At 57.9% G+C, this 17,648-nt stretch overlaps 1 protein-coding gene across 12 annotated transcripts in view; it reads right to left on the reverse strand.

Annotated features, from left to right (window-relative positions):
* The window catches only part of CAPN15 (calpain 15), a 44,665-nt gene that overhangs the window by 20,535 nt on the left and 6,482 nt on the right, over positions 1-17,648 (reverse strand). For 5 of the 12 annotated variants that reach the window (XM_084537436.1, XM_084537437.1, XM_084537431.1 and 2 more), the window contains exons 4-5: positions 15,579-15,724; positions 10,006-10,325 (exon numbers count right to left, since the gene is read on the reverse strand). The exons of 2 other annotated variants lie outside the window; for them this stretch is intronic. In XM_084537436.1, coding sequence (XP_084393562.1) covers positions 10,006-10,181 — 176 coding nt within the window. In that variant the 5' untranslated portion in view covers positions 10,182-10,325; positions 15,579-15,724. Of the gene's footprint in view, positions 1-10,005; positions 10,326-15,578; positions 15,725-15,892; positions 15,912-17,648 lie in introns of those variants that run through there. 5 more of the 12 variants (XM_084537441.1, XM_084537438.1, XM_084537440.1 and 2 more) reach the window with 5 other exon arrangements.

The raw sequence follows: 17,648 nt of genomic DNA on the forward strand, positions 1-17,648 counted from the left end.
AGGGGGCAGAGAAAGGCTGGGGGTTCCCCGAGCCCTGGGCCTAACGAGCGAGGCGCTGGCAGAGGGAGGAAGCAGAGCCCCGAGCCTCCAGCTCCTGAGCTGTGGCTGTAACCTGGCCGTCATCCTGCCCCCCTCGCACAACTGCTGCCAAAGGGGGAAACTCCTCGGGACCCCGAGACCACCGAGCTCGGCGGTGGCAGCATCCCACGCAGCTCCCAGCCGTGCTCAGGGCACTGCAGGCAGGACCTAGAGCATCCTGGCAGAAGGAAAGGCAGCGAGGCAGCGTGGTCAGCTGCCAGTGGCTGTCAGAGTCCCTTTAGGGTGATTAACGGGCCTTAATGAGAAGCTAAGCCAGCCCTGTGCCTCGGGAAAGCAGCTCCGACTTAATAACCCGGCCAACGAGCTTCGCACTGATCTGCGGGAGGAAAGAAAGATCGCCAAGGGACAGGGGAAAAGAGGTGAGCTCTGGCAAGGGCTGCCAGCCCTGGAGTTCAGCCCACGGTCAGATCAGGGCACGGTGATGCAGCCACCACGGCTACAAGTGGCTGTGGAGGGCGAATCGTCCCGAGCCATTTGCCACCAATGCCCCCGGCCAGCAAGCGCCGCCCGCTCTCACTGTGCCTGAGCAGCTCTGCTCCTTTGGCAAGAAGAGGCCAGAAGGCAGAGCCCAAGGCTGAAATCCTCTCTGCTACCTCAGGAACAACACCTGCAACCCCTCAGAAGAGGGCTGACCCCGGAGGAGGATCTCAGCACACCGAGCAGCAGCTTCGGGCGCTGTCCCAAACGAACAGGGCATCAGAGCTCACGCACACGTGCCCACTCGCTCTTCCCCTCAAGCCCTTGGCTCCAAACACAACTTTCAGGGGCACTTACGTTCACTGCCAGATGTTGGAAAATCGTGCAGGGAGGCTTGGAGCAGCCTCCTGCACTGCAGCCACGTTCCTGCCCTTCACCGCCACGCTGGGGTGCAGCGGGGCCGAGGGCTCGCGTGGTGAGCGGGGCTGCCTGGCCCTGCCGGGACAGCAGAGGCTTCAAAGAGCAGTAAATCCCACCGACCTCGCAGCTGGCTCCAGCCTTTCTCCCCCCTGGATCCACCTCCTCCAGCTCTTCCTCTTCCCGGGTTATTTCAGGGCAGAGAGACGAACGCAGCACGGCACCGGATTTGTTGCTGCATCAGGCTCCTTCGGGCAGGCTCTGCGCCCCTCGCAGGCTCGGGGGGAGGCAGAACGAGGGGGGAGGCAGAAGCTGCCTCAGGTGCTGCTCGGGCTCGGGGCAAACGGCCCGGCATCTCCTCCACGCACCAGGCTGGAGAAGCGATTTCTTCTGACAAACGGCGAGAGCCTGCAGCAGGGTGGGCCCCTGCTGTCACAGCCGGTGTTCCACACAGAGGCTTACGGGCTGGAGCGGCGAGGGGAGGGTCCGGGCAGCCGAATGCTCCACGCAGCACTCACCCGAGGAGATCTCAGCGACTCGGAAGAAGCTGAAGGCTGCTAAAGAGCTGCCTGCCTACCCGGGGTGCCGGGGGCAGCAGGCACAGCACGCGCTGGACACGGCGCTGGGACGCACAGCGGGATGGCTCAGCACCCACCTCTGTCCTGGGGGGGTCACAGCTCGAGCCTTGGGGTCACTTCTGGAGCCCTGGGGTCACTTCTGGAACCTTCAGCCTCAGAAGGGATCAAACCTTGGGCACGGGGGCCTCTGGGGTGAGAGCCAGAGCTAAGAGGCACCCTGCAACGCGGCACCGGGGGATGCTCACCCAGGCACCAAGAGCTTATCAGAGACAGCCCAGCTGGCTGCGCAGTGTGCACGGGCCGGGAGGTCAGGAACTAAAAGTTCCTTGTTTGTAAGGGCTCTGTAATGAGAAGAAGGGGCTGAGATGCCAGGTGGCTTCTCGGGAGCAGCACAGAAGCCCTCTGGAAGCAACTGCAGTCTCTGTTTGGTCCCCAGCAAACACACAGCTAGGGCTGGGCCCTTCTCGCCTTGCAGCGCCTGCCTGCCCGATTACCTTTCCGCCAAGCGCCTGGGGAGGTTCTAGACAGAACCGGGAATGACTTTCCCCCTCCAGCCTCAGAAACACCACCAGCAGCAGGAGGAGCTGAGACCCCTGCCCGCACACACCTCTACATACAGATCTGTGCAGCCCGGGGCCTGCAGCGCAGCGATGCTTCTGGGTTCTCCTCCCGCAGGGTCTGTCACCCAGACAGAGAACAAGGCACTGACAGGGGCTTGTTGTGCCCAACCACAAAGTCTACACCGAGCCCAGAACCCAAACGTGCATTTCTCAAGCCCTGGCAGTGACCATCCACCATCCTCTAACCCCTTCCTACTCACCAGCTTCATGATTTCCAGCCCTCTGGGGCAGGCCAGCCCTGCTGCCTGCACACAGCGCTGATCTCAGGAATCGAGCAGGTCAAGGACACCGAACTGTTCCCGGCCCAGAAGTCGCGGGGTTTGGTGAGCTGTGAGAGCAGCGTGCCCACTGCCATGCCCCGGGCAGCCACCGCCGGCAGCGCAGCCCTCGCGTGTCCTCCCCAGCCCCCGGGGGAGCGCACATCCCGGCATCCCGGAACAGAAAGCAGCTGGAGTCACATCGAGCAGTGCCAGCAGGAAGACGAGAGGCTTCCAGACACTGCTCTGTTTCCGCTGACGCCGTCTTTGTGGGCTCTGCTCCCCCTGCCCCGCACACAGCTCCCCCATCTGCCGATTTTCCACAGGTGGGAAAACCTGGGAGGTTTCTCCAGTTTTATTGAAGTAACGGGGGCATATGGTTTATCACAGCTATTAATGGGGTTATGCATATACACAAGAAGAATCTTAAGAGAACAAAGCACGCCTCTGAGCCCAGGACTCAGGGAGCTACCGGGACCTGTGCGCACCCCAAAGCCCACGCCTGGCACAGGGCTGGAAGGAAAGGCAACGATGGGCCAATTCCCAAGGCTGCATTGCACAGTAAAGGTTTCCCTGCCCCCAGGAGGGAGGGGAGGAGGCAAGGAAAGGAGCAAGCCTCTGAAGTCATTAAGCTGCTGCCTCCGAGGAGCTGGAACAGCATCAGCCAGGAGGGTGGACTCTTGGGACCCAAGGACGCGATTCCCCGTACGCAGCCACCTGCACTCGAGGGGCATTTGAGGAACCACTCCCAAAGCAACCCCTGCAGGGAAAACAAGTCCGGATGAAGAAGAAGCTCTCTCTGCTATTTCCATTTCTCTAACTGTCTTTAAGCCAGTTAAGCAATTTCTTTTTGAGTGTGGGTCTGCAGTCTGCCTCCAGGAGCCTGCCCTCCCTGGAGCGCACAGCAGGGTGAGGAATAGACACCTGTCTGGAGTCAGAGCCCCACCGTCCCTACACACTGCAGGGATTGCTGGCCCCGTGCTTCCCCTCTGCAAATATCGCAGCTATCCCAGGCCCGCAGGATCTCAGGGTTTTCCAGCACAGTTCTGCTCTTGCCTTTCCCCTTTGCACCTCGGTTTCCTCTGGGTACCGAGGCAGAAGCCTTGCTGACCTCCAGCATGCCCATCCTCACAGCTTCCAGCACGTGTCCAGCGTTTTAAGAACACAGCGAAGAAAACACCTTTGAAGCTTCAAAGACTGCAAAGAAGAGGCTAAGATGAAGGCACGGGCTGTACTTCTGTTCTGCTCCCCTAACACCCGGCCTCAGTGCAGCGCAGTCTGTGGAGAACGTGTGTGTTCTGCACCAGAAAGCACCAGCCCCTGCGTGCGCTGGGTAGGCTGGGAGGAACAGGTCTGCTTGCCAGGATGAAGATGAAGACCACCTTCAATAAGTTTTCAGAACAAGGAACAACCTCAGACACCACACGCGAAGAACAGCAACTGCAGCTCCCTCCTGTCCTGTGTTGGAGGCTGTCACACACTCTGCTTTCCAAAAGACCAGGTCTCAGCACCCAGTCGAGGCTGGGAGAAGAATTTTCCTGCTGCCGTAGCCCAGACAGCCTGAGGGACACGGCTGGGAAGAGCCAGGCACGGCCAGGATTCCTCCACAGCCCTCACCTCCCGCGTCAGGTCCCTGCTGCGTGGGGAGATGGAGGAGGAGATTTACGGGTGGCCAGCAGCCTGCAGCGCCGCTCCGTCGAGATTGATGCTGCACCTTACAGTGCTGGGAAAACAAAACGCAAAGAGGAGTGGCAGAACAGAAAGAGAGAATGAAAGGAAGGAAGGGGGAGAAATGGATCAGGAGACACAGCGCGGCTCCGAAGCTGTCTGCTCCCATCACTCACAGCTCCACCGAATAAATCAGCTGCCACTTCCAGCTCTGCGCCCCAGTCCCCGCAGTGCTGAGCCGTGGACTGAGTGCGGGGAGGGGTGGGGAGCACAGGCAAAGCCCAGGAGGCAGAATCCCACCCGTCTCCACAGCAGCTGAAAAGTCAGGCTGGATACGAGCGGCACAGGAGGCCCGGGGCAGCTCAGGCTGCTCCCAGGGCAGGGGGAGGGACGCCCCCACCACCACCCCCTGCCTTCCACCTTCTCCTTCCAACGCTGCTTGGACACAGATGCCATTCCTACACCACTGTGAGAGATGAGCTAAATTACATCCTGCAGCTCCAGGAGATGCAGCTTTGCACACCAGACCTGCAGGGAAAAGGCTTGAGCAACTTTTGAGAGAGATACCTGAGCTTCGAAAAGCCACCCTGGGTCTTGTCAGAAGGAAAAGAACTAAAGAAAGCGGCATCAGCCCGCACTTCTCAGCGGCACACCGCACAGGGCTCATCCCCTGCCCCTACAAAAGGGCCAGAAGGCAGAAGTGGTGCTGGATCCAGGTCCTTCAGGTGCAAGGAGCCCCTGGTTTCCCCTACAGACACCCCCACTGGCTGCTCCGAGGAGGACCCCCGGGGAGGTCAGCGCGCCCGGCCGCTCCCACAAAGCCCTAATTCTGCTCTGCAGGACTGGGCGCTGACACACACCCATCAGAACCAGAAGCAAAACCTCCTCAGCAAGCTTTAACAGCTCTGTTACAGGACAGATGGCAGGGAAACACCCCCTGCCCCGAGCCAGCTGCTCTGCGCTGTGCTCTGACACCACCGAAGAAATTCAGAACGGGTGGGCTAGGGGCAGCCACAGCACCCCCGCCCTGCAGCCCTCTCTTTCTGCTCACATCCTACACTCAGGAGCTGTTGCTCGGCCTCAGCTGAGGCAGCCCCTCCGACACGTGCCCTGCTCCAGGGCCAGCCAGCAGAAGTCCCTCCGACTCACACAGCACCCTGGGGGCCTCCGGCCTCGGTCACTCAGCCCCTCGCGCTGTTTGCTGCCTCCTAAAGATGAAGCACGCTGGGGTGAGCGCTCCGACAGGGATCCCAGGCCAAATAAAAGCCCGGGGCAGTTTGTTGGGATGGAGGGAATCTGCTAAAGCCCAGCTCCGAGGGCAGGCTGCCGATCCCTGGGCAGGAGCAGCCAGATGTGCTGCTTGTCATGCGGCCCCAGCCCCGAACAACCGCCCCTCTGTCCCTGGCAGCCCTGCAGCGCCGGGACGGCTCCGCGCGAGGGAACAAAGGGCTGCAGAGGGTTTGCCCAGCACGCGCTGCCCCGTCCCCTCCACGCACCAGCACCGACCTCCAGCCCCGATGGGACCAGCACGGCCTCTCGGGGGCCTCTCGGGGGCCTCTGGGTGCCCAGCGAGCTCGGGGCCAGGTGCCTGCAGCGAGGGCTGGAGGCAGGCGAGGGGGGTGGCAGCTCCACAAGTGCTCCCCTCTCCCTTCCTGAAGCAGCTCCCAGCACCTGACACTTCTGCCCACCCCCACGGGAGGGAAGCAGGAGGCTGCTCTGGCCCCAGCCCCTCTCCCAAGCCCACGACAGACGCGTGCGGTTAATGCAGGGCCATCTCCCTCCACAGCAGACGCTGCACAACATCGGTGGAGGGGCCTGGGGCTCTCACCCTGGGTCTTTCACTCGACCCAAGGAGAACATTAAGTACCTCCCCTTGGAGCATACACACACGCACAGTTTCCTACGTTGGTTCCTTCTTCACAGCCGCTCAGGCAGGCTCCTGAGCTCCCTGCTGTCACCGCACCCATCCGTCAGCTCCTTTGAGAGGACCGGGACTGCTGCACGGCTCCGGGCTACACGCGTGACACCTCCCCAGGGGCCCAGGGACTCGTCATGAACCATGGGGCCAGGCTCCTGCCTCTGCAGCAAGAAAAGTCAGGAGAGCCATGCAGAAAGGGTGTTCTGGAAAAAAACAAGTGGGGAATGGGCCTGGGGGCACAAGGGAGGGGAAGGGGAATTTGCCCTCTTACTGCTGGGGCTATTTGGGTTCACGCGAAGAACTTCAGTTTCCACTCCTCCACGCCATCCTCCGCCTTCTCTACAGCTCCACAGCTCTAAATAGCCCCAATTTAAACAATTTTGGGGCTCTGAGAGGGAACGGGCAGCTGGAACAGCCAGTGGGGACAGTGGATTGGGAGCACCGGGAGCAGCCCGGGGTGCTGCCAGCCCCGCAGCACCGTGCACCCTGCTGGCTAAACCCCGCTCCTGCTGCAGGGTGCCTGGGGAGAACCGGCAAGCAAACAGCCACGGGGGCAGCGCTCCCACCAAGCAGGTACCCAGGACCCCTGAGGCATCGTAACCCCACCAAATCCCAGCAGAACACAGCACCACGGCTCCCTGGGGAGCACTGTGCTGCCCGTGGGCACGAGCTCTGCTCAGTGCCATCCCCAGCCATGTCCTGGGCACCGCAGCAGATGGCAGCCCCCTCACAGCTCCGAACACAGGGCTCTTTTTCTCTCCTCGCCCCTTTGTGGGTACAGTCAGGGCAGATTTTGGTTATCCCCAGCTCTCCCCCAACCACACAAGCCTCTGGTCCTTGTCCGGGAGCTTGGGAGGAGCTGGTGGGTCCCTGCAGGGCCCTGCAGTGTCCTTGTGCAGGTGGGGAGGGATTTGGTTAGCTGTGTGGCAGCGATTCCACCAGCTCGGAGAATATCCCTAAAATCCCCAACCGAGCTCCTCCATGCGTGACCTTGCCTGAGGTTTTGAGCTGCTCCTAAGGCTCGGAGAACAAGAGAAGGGCTGGGAGGGCGGGCGGCGGAGAGGAAATAAGAGCTGAAACCTCTAATGGGTCGAAACGCTGCTATCTTGGGATGAGGAAAAGCTCTTCCTGAGCAAACCGCAGGCAGCTTTCACTCCTGCAGGGTGCAAAATCAACTCTGAGCACACCCAAAGCCGAGCAGGCTGCTGATAAAAACCAGGGAGCTGCCTGCCCCGACCCACAGCCCCGGCCCCAGCCTCAGACGGGCTCAAAGCCCCTGCGACAGGATCGTGTGAAGCCACCCGGCCGCACCAACCTCCTCCTCCTCCTCCTGTCCCACACATTTAAGCCGTGTGGTTCCCAAATGCCAAGGCCCCGGCTGGCTCGTGCTGGGAGGGGTGCAGCAAGCGCCCCCCCACCCACTGCCAGCCACAGAAGCGGGTCTCCTCGAACAGCTGCCCTCAAACAGCAGGGAGATTTATCTCTCCACAGCGTTTCAAATAAATAAATAAATAAATCCGTTCCTCCCTCCACGGTCGTTGAGGCCCGGAGGTATTTCATTCTGAAGAGGCTTTTGTAGGAAAACACACAGGCTTTGCGGAATGCTGCGGGGAACGCCAGGAAACGCCAGCTCCCTGCAAAAGGGAGGCACGCGGGGAGCTTCGGCCACATCAAGCGGTGGGCAGAGGCGCCCAGATTCAGCCACACAGATCTTGTGATGCTTTCCTCGAAAAGCCTCTCTTGAGGGGATCAAACCCAAGCAATTCTCGGTGCTCAGAGCCCTGCCACGATGCACCTGAAGGGCTCAGCGAGCCCCACCGGCCGGGTGCTGGCACGCTCACAGCACCAGCAGAGACCCCCCGAAGGCCCACGGGCACCTCTAGCAGTGAAGGGCCCCATCCCCGCATGGCAACATCGAGCAGCCACCAGGAACTCAACCAGGACAATGTCCCGTGCCCCAATTCATGAGCGCTGGGGAACGGAGGCGCAGTGAGCAGAAATATTCTCTTAAATCTCCCCTGGACATCAGCTCGGTGCCGTGATCCCCTCCCGACACCAGCCACGTGGCACCACACCTCGCCGCTGCACGAGGGGCTGGGCACACAGGGAGCCCAGGCCCTGCTGGGCTTCCTCCCCCTCCTGCCACCCCTCTGTGGGGGAAGCCTCCCCCTGCTGCCCACCAAGTACGTGAGCCCCCGTGTGCCCCCGTTTTCCTGCCGAGGACAGGCTGCATCCGTCCCCGAGGCGCGAGACGGAGCCGAGCGGGCTTGGCTCCGTGCTGGCCCGCGGCAGCCAAAGCATTATCGGCTCCGAAGGTGGCCGCAGGCACAGACAGGAAAGCAGCAGGAAAAGCAGAGTCTATCCCCGGCCTGCAGCCCAGCCTCCGATTGACTCCCCAGCACTCCGCTTCCTTCCTGGCTGCGGGACTCTGGGGACGAGGCCATTGAGAGGCAGCCCCACCTCCTCGGGCTTGTTCTAGTTAGTTACCTTTTTTTATATATTTAAAAAAAAGGGCAATATATTTATCTGTTCCTCTCTGGAAACCAGCCAGCTGCTGCTTGTTGTCCCAGCGGGCTCGCCGTGGGAGCCACGGGCGCTTTGGCCTGAGCTCAGCACCTCTTCTGCACCCGCTGCCAGCACCGCAGCCTGAAGCAGGCTGGCTGCGCGCAGGCAGAGCGGGGCGCTCGGCAGAAATTTCAACGCCTTCCCCAGCTCTCCTCGGGGAAAAGCAGCAGCCTGGAAGGAAGGATCCTGCGGGCAGGACCCAGCTCTGCAGGCAGGATCCCTCTAAGCTGGAGGGGACAAACCTACAACACCCAGACCGCCCGCCAGCCCCGGTAAAGGCCACAAAGCGGCCCTGGTAAAGGCCTCTTGAGCATCGCCAGGGCCTCGGGCCCACAGCTGAGAGCAAAGACAAGAACCGGTTGCTTTCACACCGCTATCAGCTCAACGAGGGACCCCCAGACAGGGCTACAAAGGAGCAAAGCGCGGCGCCGCTTGCCTTGGGGTCTCCCCGAGTCGTGCACCAGGCGCCGTGCAGCAGACTCGTGGGGACTGGCAGCAGCGATGAGGCAGGAAAACGAGGGCTGCAGCACAGATAGGACGTGACCGTCACAGCAAGTGCTCCCCGTGGAAAGCCACAACAGCTTGGGGACGCTCAGAAGCAAGCAGCTATGCCTAAAAAACCTAGTGGCTCCAAACGGGCTGAAGCAAGTACCAACAGCCGAGCGGGCTGGAATCTACACAGAGCAGGCATTAGGCAACGGCTCCAGCACTGTTAGCACAAAACGCGGCAGCTTCTACAGCCAAGCCCCCAGGCAGAGGATTTTTAGCTGCTGTCGACATACCTCACAACCTGTCAGAGGCTGAACCAGGACACCCGCCCTCCAGCGTGAAGAAAAACTCCTCACTCCCAAGCGGCTGGCGGGGAAGGGGCAGAGGCAGCGACTCGGGGACACGTCCCGAGATGCTGATTTCACCGAGGGATAGAAACTGGGGGTCCAAAACCCCAAGCTCTTTCTTTTTCATTCTGTTTTGGTGTGTTTTGTTCCCCGGGATCTGGTATTCAAAGCGTTTCACTTCTTTCTCATGACAACAACATCTCTCGCTCTTTTGAGTTCAGAAGCTCTTGCTGCTCATCCCCAGCCAGCCTGGGGTCACAGTCCTCCCCCCGTGACACTCGTCATTAGTTGGGAGGGGGGAGGGAAGCCACAAGCACACGGCCAGCTTGTTCCAGGAACTGAGATCCCATTCCCAGGCAGCCACCTCCGCAGCTTAGGCGAGTGAGGAGGGGCTGCAATGAGCCCTGCAGCCTGTCCTGCAGGAGACATCGGCAGCCCTGTACCAGGACGCAGACTGGCGTCACCCAAATCGGGGAGAATTCAGCCCAAAGTTCCACCAGGGCTAGAGCTGAGCCCTGATGGAAGAACCCGACCCTCAGCAGGATCCAAGGCAATTTGTCCCCGAATGCAGCACCCTGGGCCGAAGCTGAGAGGTAAGCAGGTGAGCAGGCTCCTTCCCCTCCTCCTTACCTTCGCACCCGGTGGTGTAAGTGCTGATGCTGCCGCGTTATAAGGGCACTTTCCCAAACAGGACCACTGGGACTACTCCTATACCAGCCCACGGCTGGGTGCCCCGGGTAGGGTGGGCTAGTGAAGCCATGGTCCGACTCGGTCTCTGCGGCCAGCGACGAGGCAGAGCTCCCCATGGCTGCCCCGTCCCCAGGCCACGCGGGGATTTAGCCTAGGTTAGGTCCAAGCCAGCGGCGCAGGCAGCTCGGGTGGAACAGGCGAGGCGCTGCGGCATGAGCTGCTGGAAAGATCCCAACGCGCTGGAGAAAGGAAGGTCGGTTCTGATCAAGAGGTGGAAAAAAAAAAACACAACAAACAAACAGAGAAAGGGAGGAAAAAAGAGGGAAGAGAAGAGAGAGAGATAAGGTACGGTTCAAGCAACACCCCTCCAGCTTTAGAAGCCTATAAATGCATGCTGCGAGCGGGGCCACGTCACTGAAGCCACCTTTTGCTGCCTGCAGGATAGGATCCCTCCAGTGAAGCACCAGGAGGGCTTGGGGGCCAGGAGGAAAGCACAGCAGAGCCCAGCACACAGCCCCTGCCAGCACGGTGAGGTAGCAGAGGAGGGGACAAGCGAGCCTCAGGCAGAGCCCCCACCAGCAGCTCTTGGGAACCTCACACCCAAAAAGGGTTTTCTGAAAGCTCCAGGCTCTAGCTGGCTCACCGGGTCGTTAGTTACCTCAGCGACCAGGAGCGTGATTTGTCTGCAGTGAGATTTCATTTTTCTTGCGTGTGAAAGAAAATCTCCTCTTCCTGTTCCCCAGGAACACTGGCAGTAAGACTGAGAGCAGTCTGAGTGGCTACCTGCACGAGTATGCTCCTGTGACGTCTTCACACAGGGCAATGAAATACTTTATTTCAGCTCAAGACAATTTTTAGCAGACCCTGAGCATCCCCCTACCCGCAGAAGCAGGCTTGGGGCTTTGAACGTTCTGCCTTTTCACCCTCTTTCCTACTTTTTAGGATTTGTTCTTTGAGCATCCTCACAATTAAACCCCAGAAACATTTCTTGTCCTCTCGTATTCAAAGAAGTTTGAACATATATATCTCTCTCCTTAAAGGAAAAAGGCATGGCAATCTGGACGCGTGTCAGGAGGAACAGATCAAGGGAACATTTAACAGGGAAAAAAAAAAAAAAGAAATGAGGAAGAAAAAAATTAGCACAGCTGAGCTTATTCAATTACGCACCAGGGTTTATAGAGATGAATGAGCTGTAGAAAGACCTTTGCGAAGAATCTACTTTGTGCAGCGAAAAGGCTGAAACAAAGACTCCTAAAATACAGCTTTTCAATCCCAGGGTTGTTCTGAGGGATCAAGAAAGGCCTTGATAGATAACAGGCTCGCAAATGCAGCAGCTCAAGGAGCAGGTGCAGTTCTGCTACCAGCCTAATACTGGAATGTGCCTGCATTAGGCCATTAACTGGGGAACATTAACTACTTTGTCACGGTGGCTTCTCTGTAACCTGCAAAGCCTGGACTAACAAAATGAAGCTGGAAAAAAAAAAAAGTGCCCAAAAACTGTTTTTCCTACCTTGATTACCTTGCTGTAATTGGTCTGTGTAATTGCTGTGCTTCAGCCAGACTGGAGACAACATCTCCACGCTGTGCTCCCAGCTGCCTGCCCAGCGGCAGGGTTTCACTGACTTCTGCACGCCCAGCCAGAACGGATCCCTGGTGCTTTCCCTCTCATCTCCTGCTGTGTGAGCAGTTAGTTTACAGCCACCCCAATTTTTTGGCTCGATGAAAGCCGGAACACGAGGGGCAGTGCATTTCCAAGCATCTCCAGTCACACCGGAGCCGATGATACCTGTTGCCCCCCACCTAGGGTGGCTCTGTTCCCCCTGCAGCAGCCCTCGCTGCCCCCACCAGGGCTGTGTGCGCTCCCCCAGCCGCGCTGCATCACGGCAGCAAAGCCGTGGGGGATGCAACCGAGAGGCCTGCTAGGAGACCAAACTGTCTCTCACCTCCAGACTTGGGTTCTACCAGGATAAAATAAATACCTGTATATGAAATAAAAGCAAGTTGGGTAGGAACACAGCCCCGTGCAGCTCGTCACAGGCAGGGCTAAGCAGAAGGCAGGATGCTCAGCTAGCTCGCAGCCTTCTTCCCCCCGTGCGGAGCTGAACTGCCAAGTGCAGCAGCTCCACAGGCTGCTTCGAGAGCACTTCCTCGGCTGACTCCCAAGCTGGAAAAGCAGAGCCCTTTGCTTCCTCCTCCCACACGCGGAAACGCCACTTTTAGCTCACCACGAGAGGCGAGAGACATGCCTGCTGCCTGCATCGCTGCTGCCTTCCAACGCGCTGCCGGGGCCTGGCCCTTCCTCCTCCGCCAGGGCTGCGGCGGGGAGCCCGAGGGGCTGGGGGCCTGCTTTAAAGCGGGGCGGTAAAGCCCCCCGCGGGGTGGAGCTGGGCAGAGGCAGGCGTCTATAAATAGGTGCAGGATAACCCAGCTAAGTCGCCGTGATCTCCAAGGCTGCCTGGTCTAAGTGAGCTGCCGGGCTGCGAGCGCGGCGTGAAATCGGATTTCTCCGGGCAAAGCGGTAAATCCTCCTCCCAGGGTCACCCCTCGCAGCAGGTGAGAGCGGCCGGTGGGCAGCGTTCAGAGGGGAGCACGGGCAGGGGGAGAGAAGGCAAGGCCGTGGGAAAACAGGAGCAGCATCGCCGCAGCTCGATGCAAAGCATGAACCTGCTTGCCACGCCGAGCCAGAAAACGCCTTTGGCCAACCACAAGCAAATGAAGAGCTGGCGAGATGTGAAGGTGAGAACGAAAACTGCACCCTTGCAAGGGAAGGGGACAATTAAAAAAGCCTCTCTGGAAGCACTGAGCCTTATTTTTAAGGACCGTCTCCCACCAGGCAGGGAGATGCCCCAGGAGGTGCCCTGCAGGCGCACAGCCCGTGCTGAACACGGGAATCTTCAGCCCAGGAGGGGAGCGAGCTGCCAAGAGCTCCTCTGCCTTGGCACGAAGGAACAGGATTTTCCTCCTAATAAATAAAGCACTGCTTCCACCTATCTAATTAGAGCAGGAAACAACAAAGCAAACAGATTGGAGTGCCTTGGGAAGGGTGGATCTCACTCATGGAAATTAGCAGTTAAGCACCTTAGCAAGATGCTGAGTTCGGATTTTGCGTTTTTTTGCCCCTTGCAGCTGCAATAATTATCAGGTTTCGACTGACACTGCTGAACTGCTCCCAAAATATTGCTTCCAAAACAAAAATAGATTTGGTCCTTCCGCCTCCGAGCCGCTCCCGCACCCCTGCCCTGATCTGGGGGCTGCGAGGCAGACCCCTGGTCACGCTGCCACACCACTGCCACTGCGAGCAGCGGGCACTACAGCGAGGCCAGGGCAGCACAGCCTTCCTGGGGAGCATCCTCCCGTTCCTGGGCGAGCAGAGCAGTCTCCTGGCTGCCAGGTAAGCCCAGCCAGCAGGACTGACCCTTTGGGGCCCAAACCCAAGCTCTTCCCTTTGGCACGCAGCAGGACGAGCAGGTAGGGGCCTGGGGCTGCCCCAGCCCAGGAAGAAAGCCAGGGGTGGGACTCACCTCAGCTAGTCCCACACGAAGAAGCCCCCTCTTTGTGATGGGATACCCTCACACACTCTCCTTTTGTGATTTATTTGTTCATGAAGCACAAACCAGCTGCTCAGCTCCTGCCTGAGCTTTCCAGCATCACAGTTCTTGGCCTCCTGATCCCAGGGCCAAGACTTTGCCCCTCTGTTAACAACTCCACCCTATAAAGTCACCTCTGAGCTGCTGCCTTGCTCTGGTAGGAGCTGGGGATGAAAACACAGGCACCTCGCACATCTGACACCCCCTGTCCACAGGGCCAGGCCAGCAGCCAGCCCATCAGAGGCTGGAAATCCATTGTGCCTAATTCTCATCTACGTGTACCTGGGGGAAAAGCATCCTCGAAGCTGTGCCCAGAGGAAGATGAAAGCCTCCTGCTCTGTGGCTAAGATTGAGTCTGCAAGAACCAGCCCTTCTCTTCCTGCAGCTGGGTAAGCATCCTTGCCTGCGGGCTGCCTCGGAGGGGCTGGACCTGGTATCACCCTCAGCAGGGTTCCTTCAGGGTTCCTGAAGGCTTTGAACTTCCCCACACACAGCCCCGGCGGGAGCAGCCTCCTCTCTGGGCACTGCAGGACGCGATTTGCATTTCTCTAAAAACAAAAAGAGTTCAGGGGGAGATGCAGCTGCAGGGCCAGGAGGCTGCAGGAGACCTCTTCGTACGCCACAAGGACAGGGCGGGCCCTCGGCCCCACGCCAGTTTAAACACCGTGCAGAGGAAGAGATCTCCCCGGCTGAGGTCACGGAGGAGGCGAGGCGCAGATAGCAAGGGAAGGCCTCGGCGCTGCCCGGCCGGCCTGTCCCAGCAGCCGAGCACGCGGAAGCAGCTCAGGGCTTTGTGCACGCAGCGGGTGATGCACAGCCAGGCAGGGCGGGCTGGCAAACCCCGAGGATTTGCAAAGGCAGGCACACGACCTGCAGAGCACGATTTGCATTCGCTGTGCTGAGAGGACCCTGATAGGAGACACCAGGGGAGGAAGGGAGAACAGGAGAACAAGCTCTTTTTTTTTTTTTTCTTTCCACAAGGCAGGAAAAGAGCTGACAAGCAACAAGACATCCCCATCAGGCAGGAGCAAGCCAGACGGCAATCCAAGAGGCGAAGCCCCAACCCAACAAGAGCTCCGGAGCTCAAACACAGCACGAGCTCCCGTGACTGCCAGCAGGACCCACGTGGCAAAGCAGCTGAGCAACCCAGAAGGCCCCATGCTGAGCAGGGAAGCATCTCGCACAAAGCTGGCCCCTTGGTGACAAGAAACAAAGTTCTGCTGCTCTTTCTTCCTGCCCTCACCTGGCAAGCCAGCCTGAGTGCTGCAGTCTCGGCAGGAAATTGAGGTGTCAGCAAGTTCCAGTTCCTTGCAAAGTCGCTGGCAGGGAGAGGTGGAAGGTAGCAGGGACAGACTGAGGTGTACCAGGAAGGATGGCCCAGCGGCTGGTGAGCTCGACTGGGATGTGGGAGGCTGTTCCAGCCTCCAAGCTCTGCCACACAGCTTCCCCCTGTGACTCGGGGCACTGCCAGACCTCCCAGGGACAAGAAGCATCCCCCTCGCATGGCACGAGGATGCCGGGCACCACACGAGCACCACAAATAGGCAGGGAAGGCAGGGAGGTGGAGAGGAAGGTGAAACAAACCCAGCCAAACCTTCGTGCTGGGGGAGAAGAGAGGCCAGGCGGGTTTCTGGCCCGAGATGAAATCTGAGGGCCTGGGAGCTGTGAATGAGCTGTTTTCCAAATCACAGCGAGAAACAAGATCGGTGTGCTACTTGCAGAGATATCATTAGATGCAATTAGCTGCCTGGAAATAGATTTCCAGATGGGCTATTAACGAGGTAACAAGATAATTTTACCCAGAGTCCTAGAGCAGGGCAGAGCAGGGCCTCGTACTTCATGCCACACTTTAGCAAAGCCCAGAACAGCAGCACATCGTTCTGGCCACAGACATTGACATGCAAAGGCAAGCTTCAGGATCTTTACCTTCGTTCAGCTGCCTTGAAACTGGTTCTGGCTCAACTTTAACACAGAAGAAATTCATACACATCAGCTGGGTTGGGCTGAGCTGCACTCAGTGCCCAGCACTGACTCTTCATAAGTATGCAGGCAGAGGAAGAGGTGTCCAACGCCTGAAGCAAAAGATTGATAGGAAAAGTAGATTTATTGCAGAGCCAGCTTAGCCACAAAGCAATTAGCGTCAAAGGCTGGAAAAAGTTTCTTCTTCTCCCTCGCACAGCACACTGTAAGCAGTGACAGATCACCCAGTGAGCTTCTGGAAATCTATCACAGGCACTTACGGAGATTTGGAAGTGGAAATCGACGTCTTAATTACAAACTCTGGGGAGAAGAAGAGGGTCAGGAAAGTTTCTTCAAAATAAGGGTTAACTCCAAAACCCATCTCTGTTTTCAACCCAAGAACAGGAAGGTCCTTATCTGAATCAGCATGAAAATGGCAACAAAGGCACTGCTGAAGCATGGTCTGAATACACACAGATTAAAAAAACAAAACAACAAACACACATCTCTAAAAACCTGGTGCTCTAATAAGTCAATTAACGTGACTTCAGTGAAGTTCAAGAGGACCACTTGTACCTTCCAGCTTACTGGCTAATTGTGGCTGGTTTCTGAGCGGGGTTAACAAAAGCACACAGGCCAGCACGGTTTGTCTCATTAGCAACATCTCAGGAACACCACAGAGAGCAAGACAAGAGGAAGAAATGAACCAAGACAAGCCACAGCATCCAGTCTTGGGGAGCCTTACCAGCGGAGCTAATTCCCAGATCCTTTCCTCTGTGCATTTCTAATCCTTGCGGCACAGCTCTGTCATCCCCCTCGGCCCACAGACTGCCCCGGCTACAAAACATGTCAGGCTGAAAAATCACCTCGACAGCCCGCCTGCTGAGGCTAGCTGCATTATAAAAACCAGGAAGCTTTTACTTGCCTGCCAGCAGCGTGCTATAGATTTACCAGGAAGTCGCAGAAGCAGGGATGCTTTGCAGGAAGAACACACACACAGGCCTCTTGCCAGGAAAACGCATCTTGAGCAACACATGTGCTCTTCGTTTCCTCTTTTTCTTTTCCTCCAGATAGGTTTAACCAGTCTCTGGGTTACCCAGCAGCAAGAAAACAATTTTTCCCCCCTTCTCACTCAGAGCAGAGTGTTGATTGGTAAACAGCAGATCTTCCTGTCTGAGGCTGTGCCAGCCTGTGCAGAACAGAACTGTTGTTATTGCACATTCACAGCTCGAGATAAACATGAGTAAGAGCCATGAGTAAGCGCCAGGCACTGGCTCTCCAATACATTTGCTTTATCAGTTTCACCTTGGTTCGACTGTTTCTGACATCGCTCCCTCCTGAAGGGGCAACACTGCAGAAGTAGCAAGGACAAAGAAAAAACCCAGCCAGAAGTAACGGGGACGCAGAGAGCGATCCTCTGTATGCACCAACACTCACAGCTGCGCGGCTCAGAACTCCACCTGCACTTAAAACACTCAAAAGCACGATGTGGAAACACGCAAGCCCAGCAAAGCCAACCTCCCCAAAAGAAACAATAGGAAAACAAAACAGCTTGCACAGCTCTCAGGACAAGTCTGCACCGAGAGCCATGCTTAGCGCAGGCCGGAAAGGTTACGGGGAAACAGGGAAGGGAAAAAAATTTGCAAGTCATCTCTCATCTGCAAGATGACACACTGCAATGGCACAGGAACAAGAAACTACCCTGGGAAAACCAGATGCTGTAAGTCACGGAGAGCTTCCAACCTTTCAAAGTGGAGAGCTCTGGCCCAACCGCTCCAGCAGCACTGGGGACAAAGCACGGAGTCAGCTCCAAGTTAGTTCCTGGTAGGGTTCACGACCCGCACGAGGTGACTGGTGTCAGCAGTGTTAAACTAGACTTAGCCCTTCCTGGGCACTGAGAAAGGCAGATCTCAGCCGCCTGCTATCAGCTGGGTTCAGAGGGCCGGAGGTGCCCAAGCACAGCACAAACACAAGGTCAGACCCAGAAGGACGTCGGGGATTGTATCTTCAGATCATGCTAAGCTGACAGATAAGCAG

Source organism: Aythya ferina (assembly GCF_964211825.1).
Source record: "Aythya ferina genome assembly, chromosome: 15".
In the NCBI taxonomy this organism is placed as follows: domain Eukaryota; kingdom Metazoa; phylum Chordata; class Aves; order Anseriformes; family Anatidae; genus Aythya; species Aythya ferina.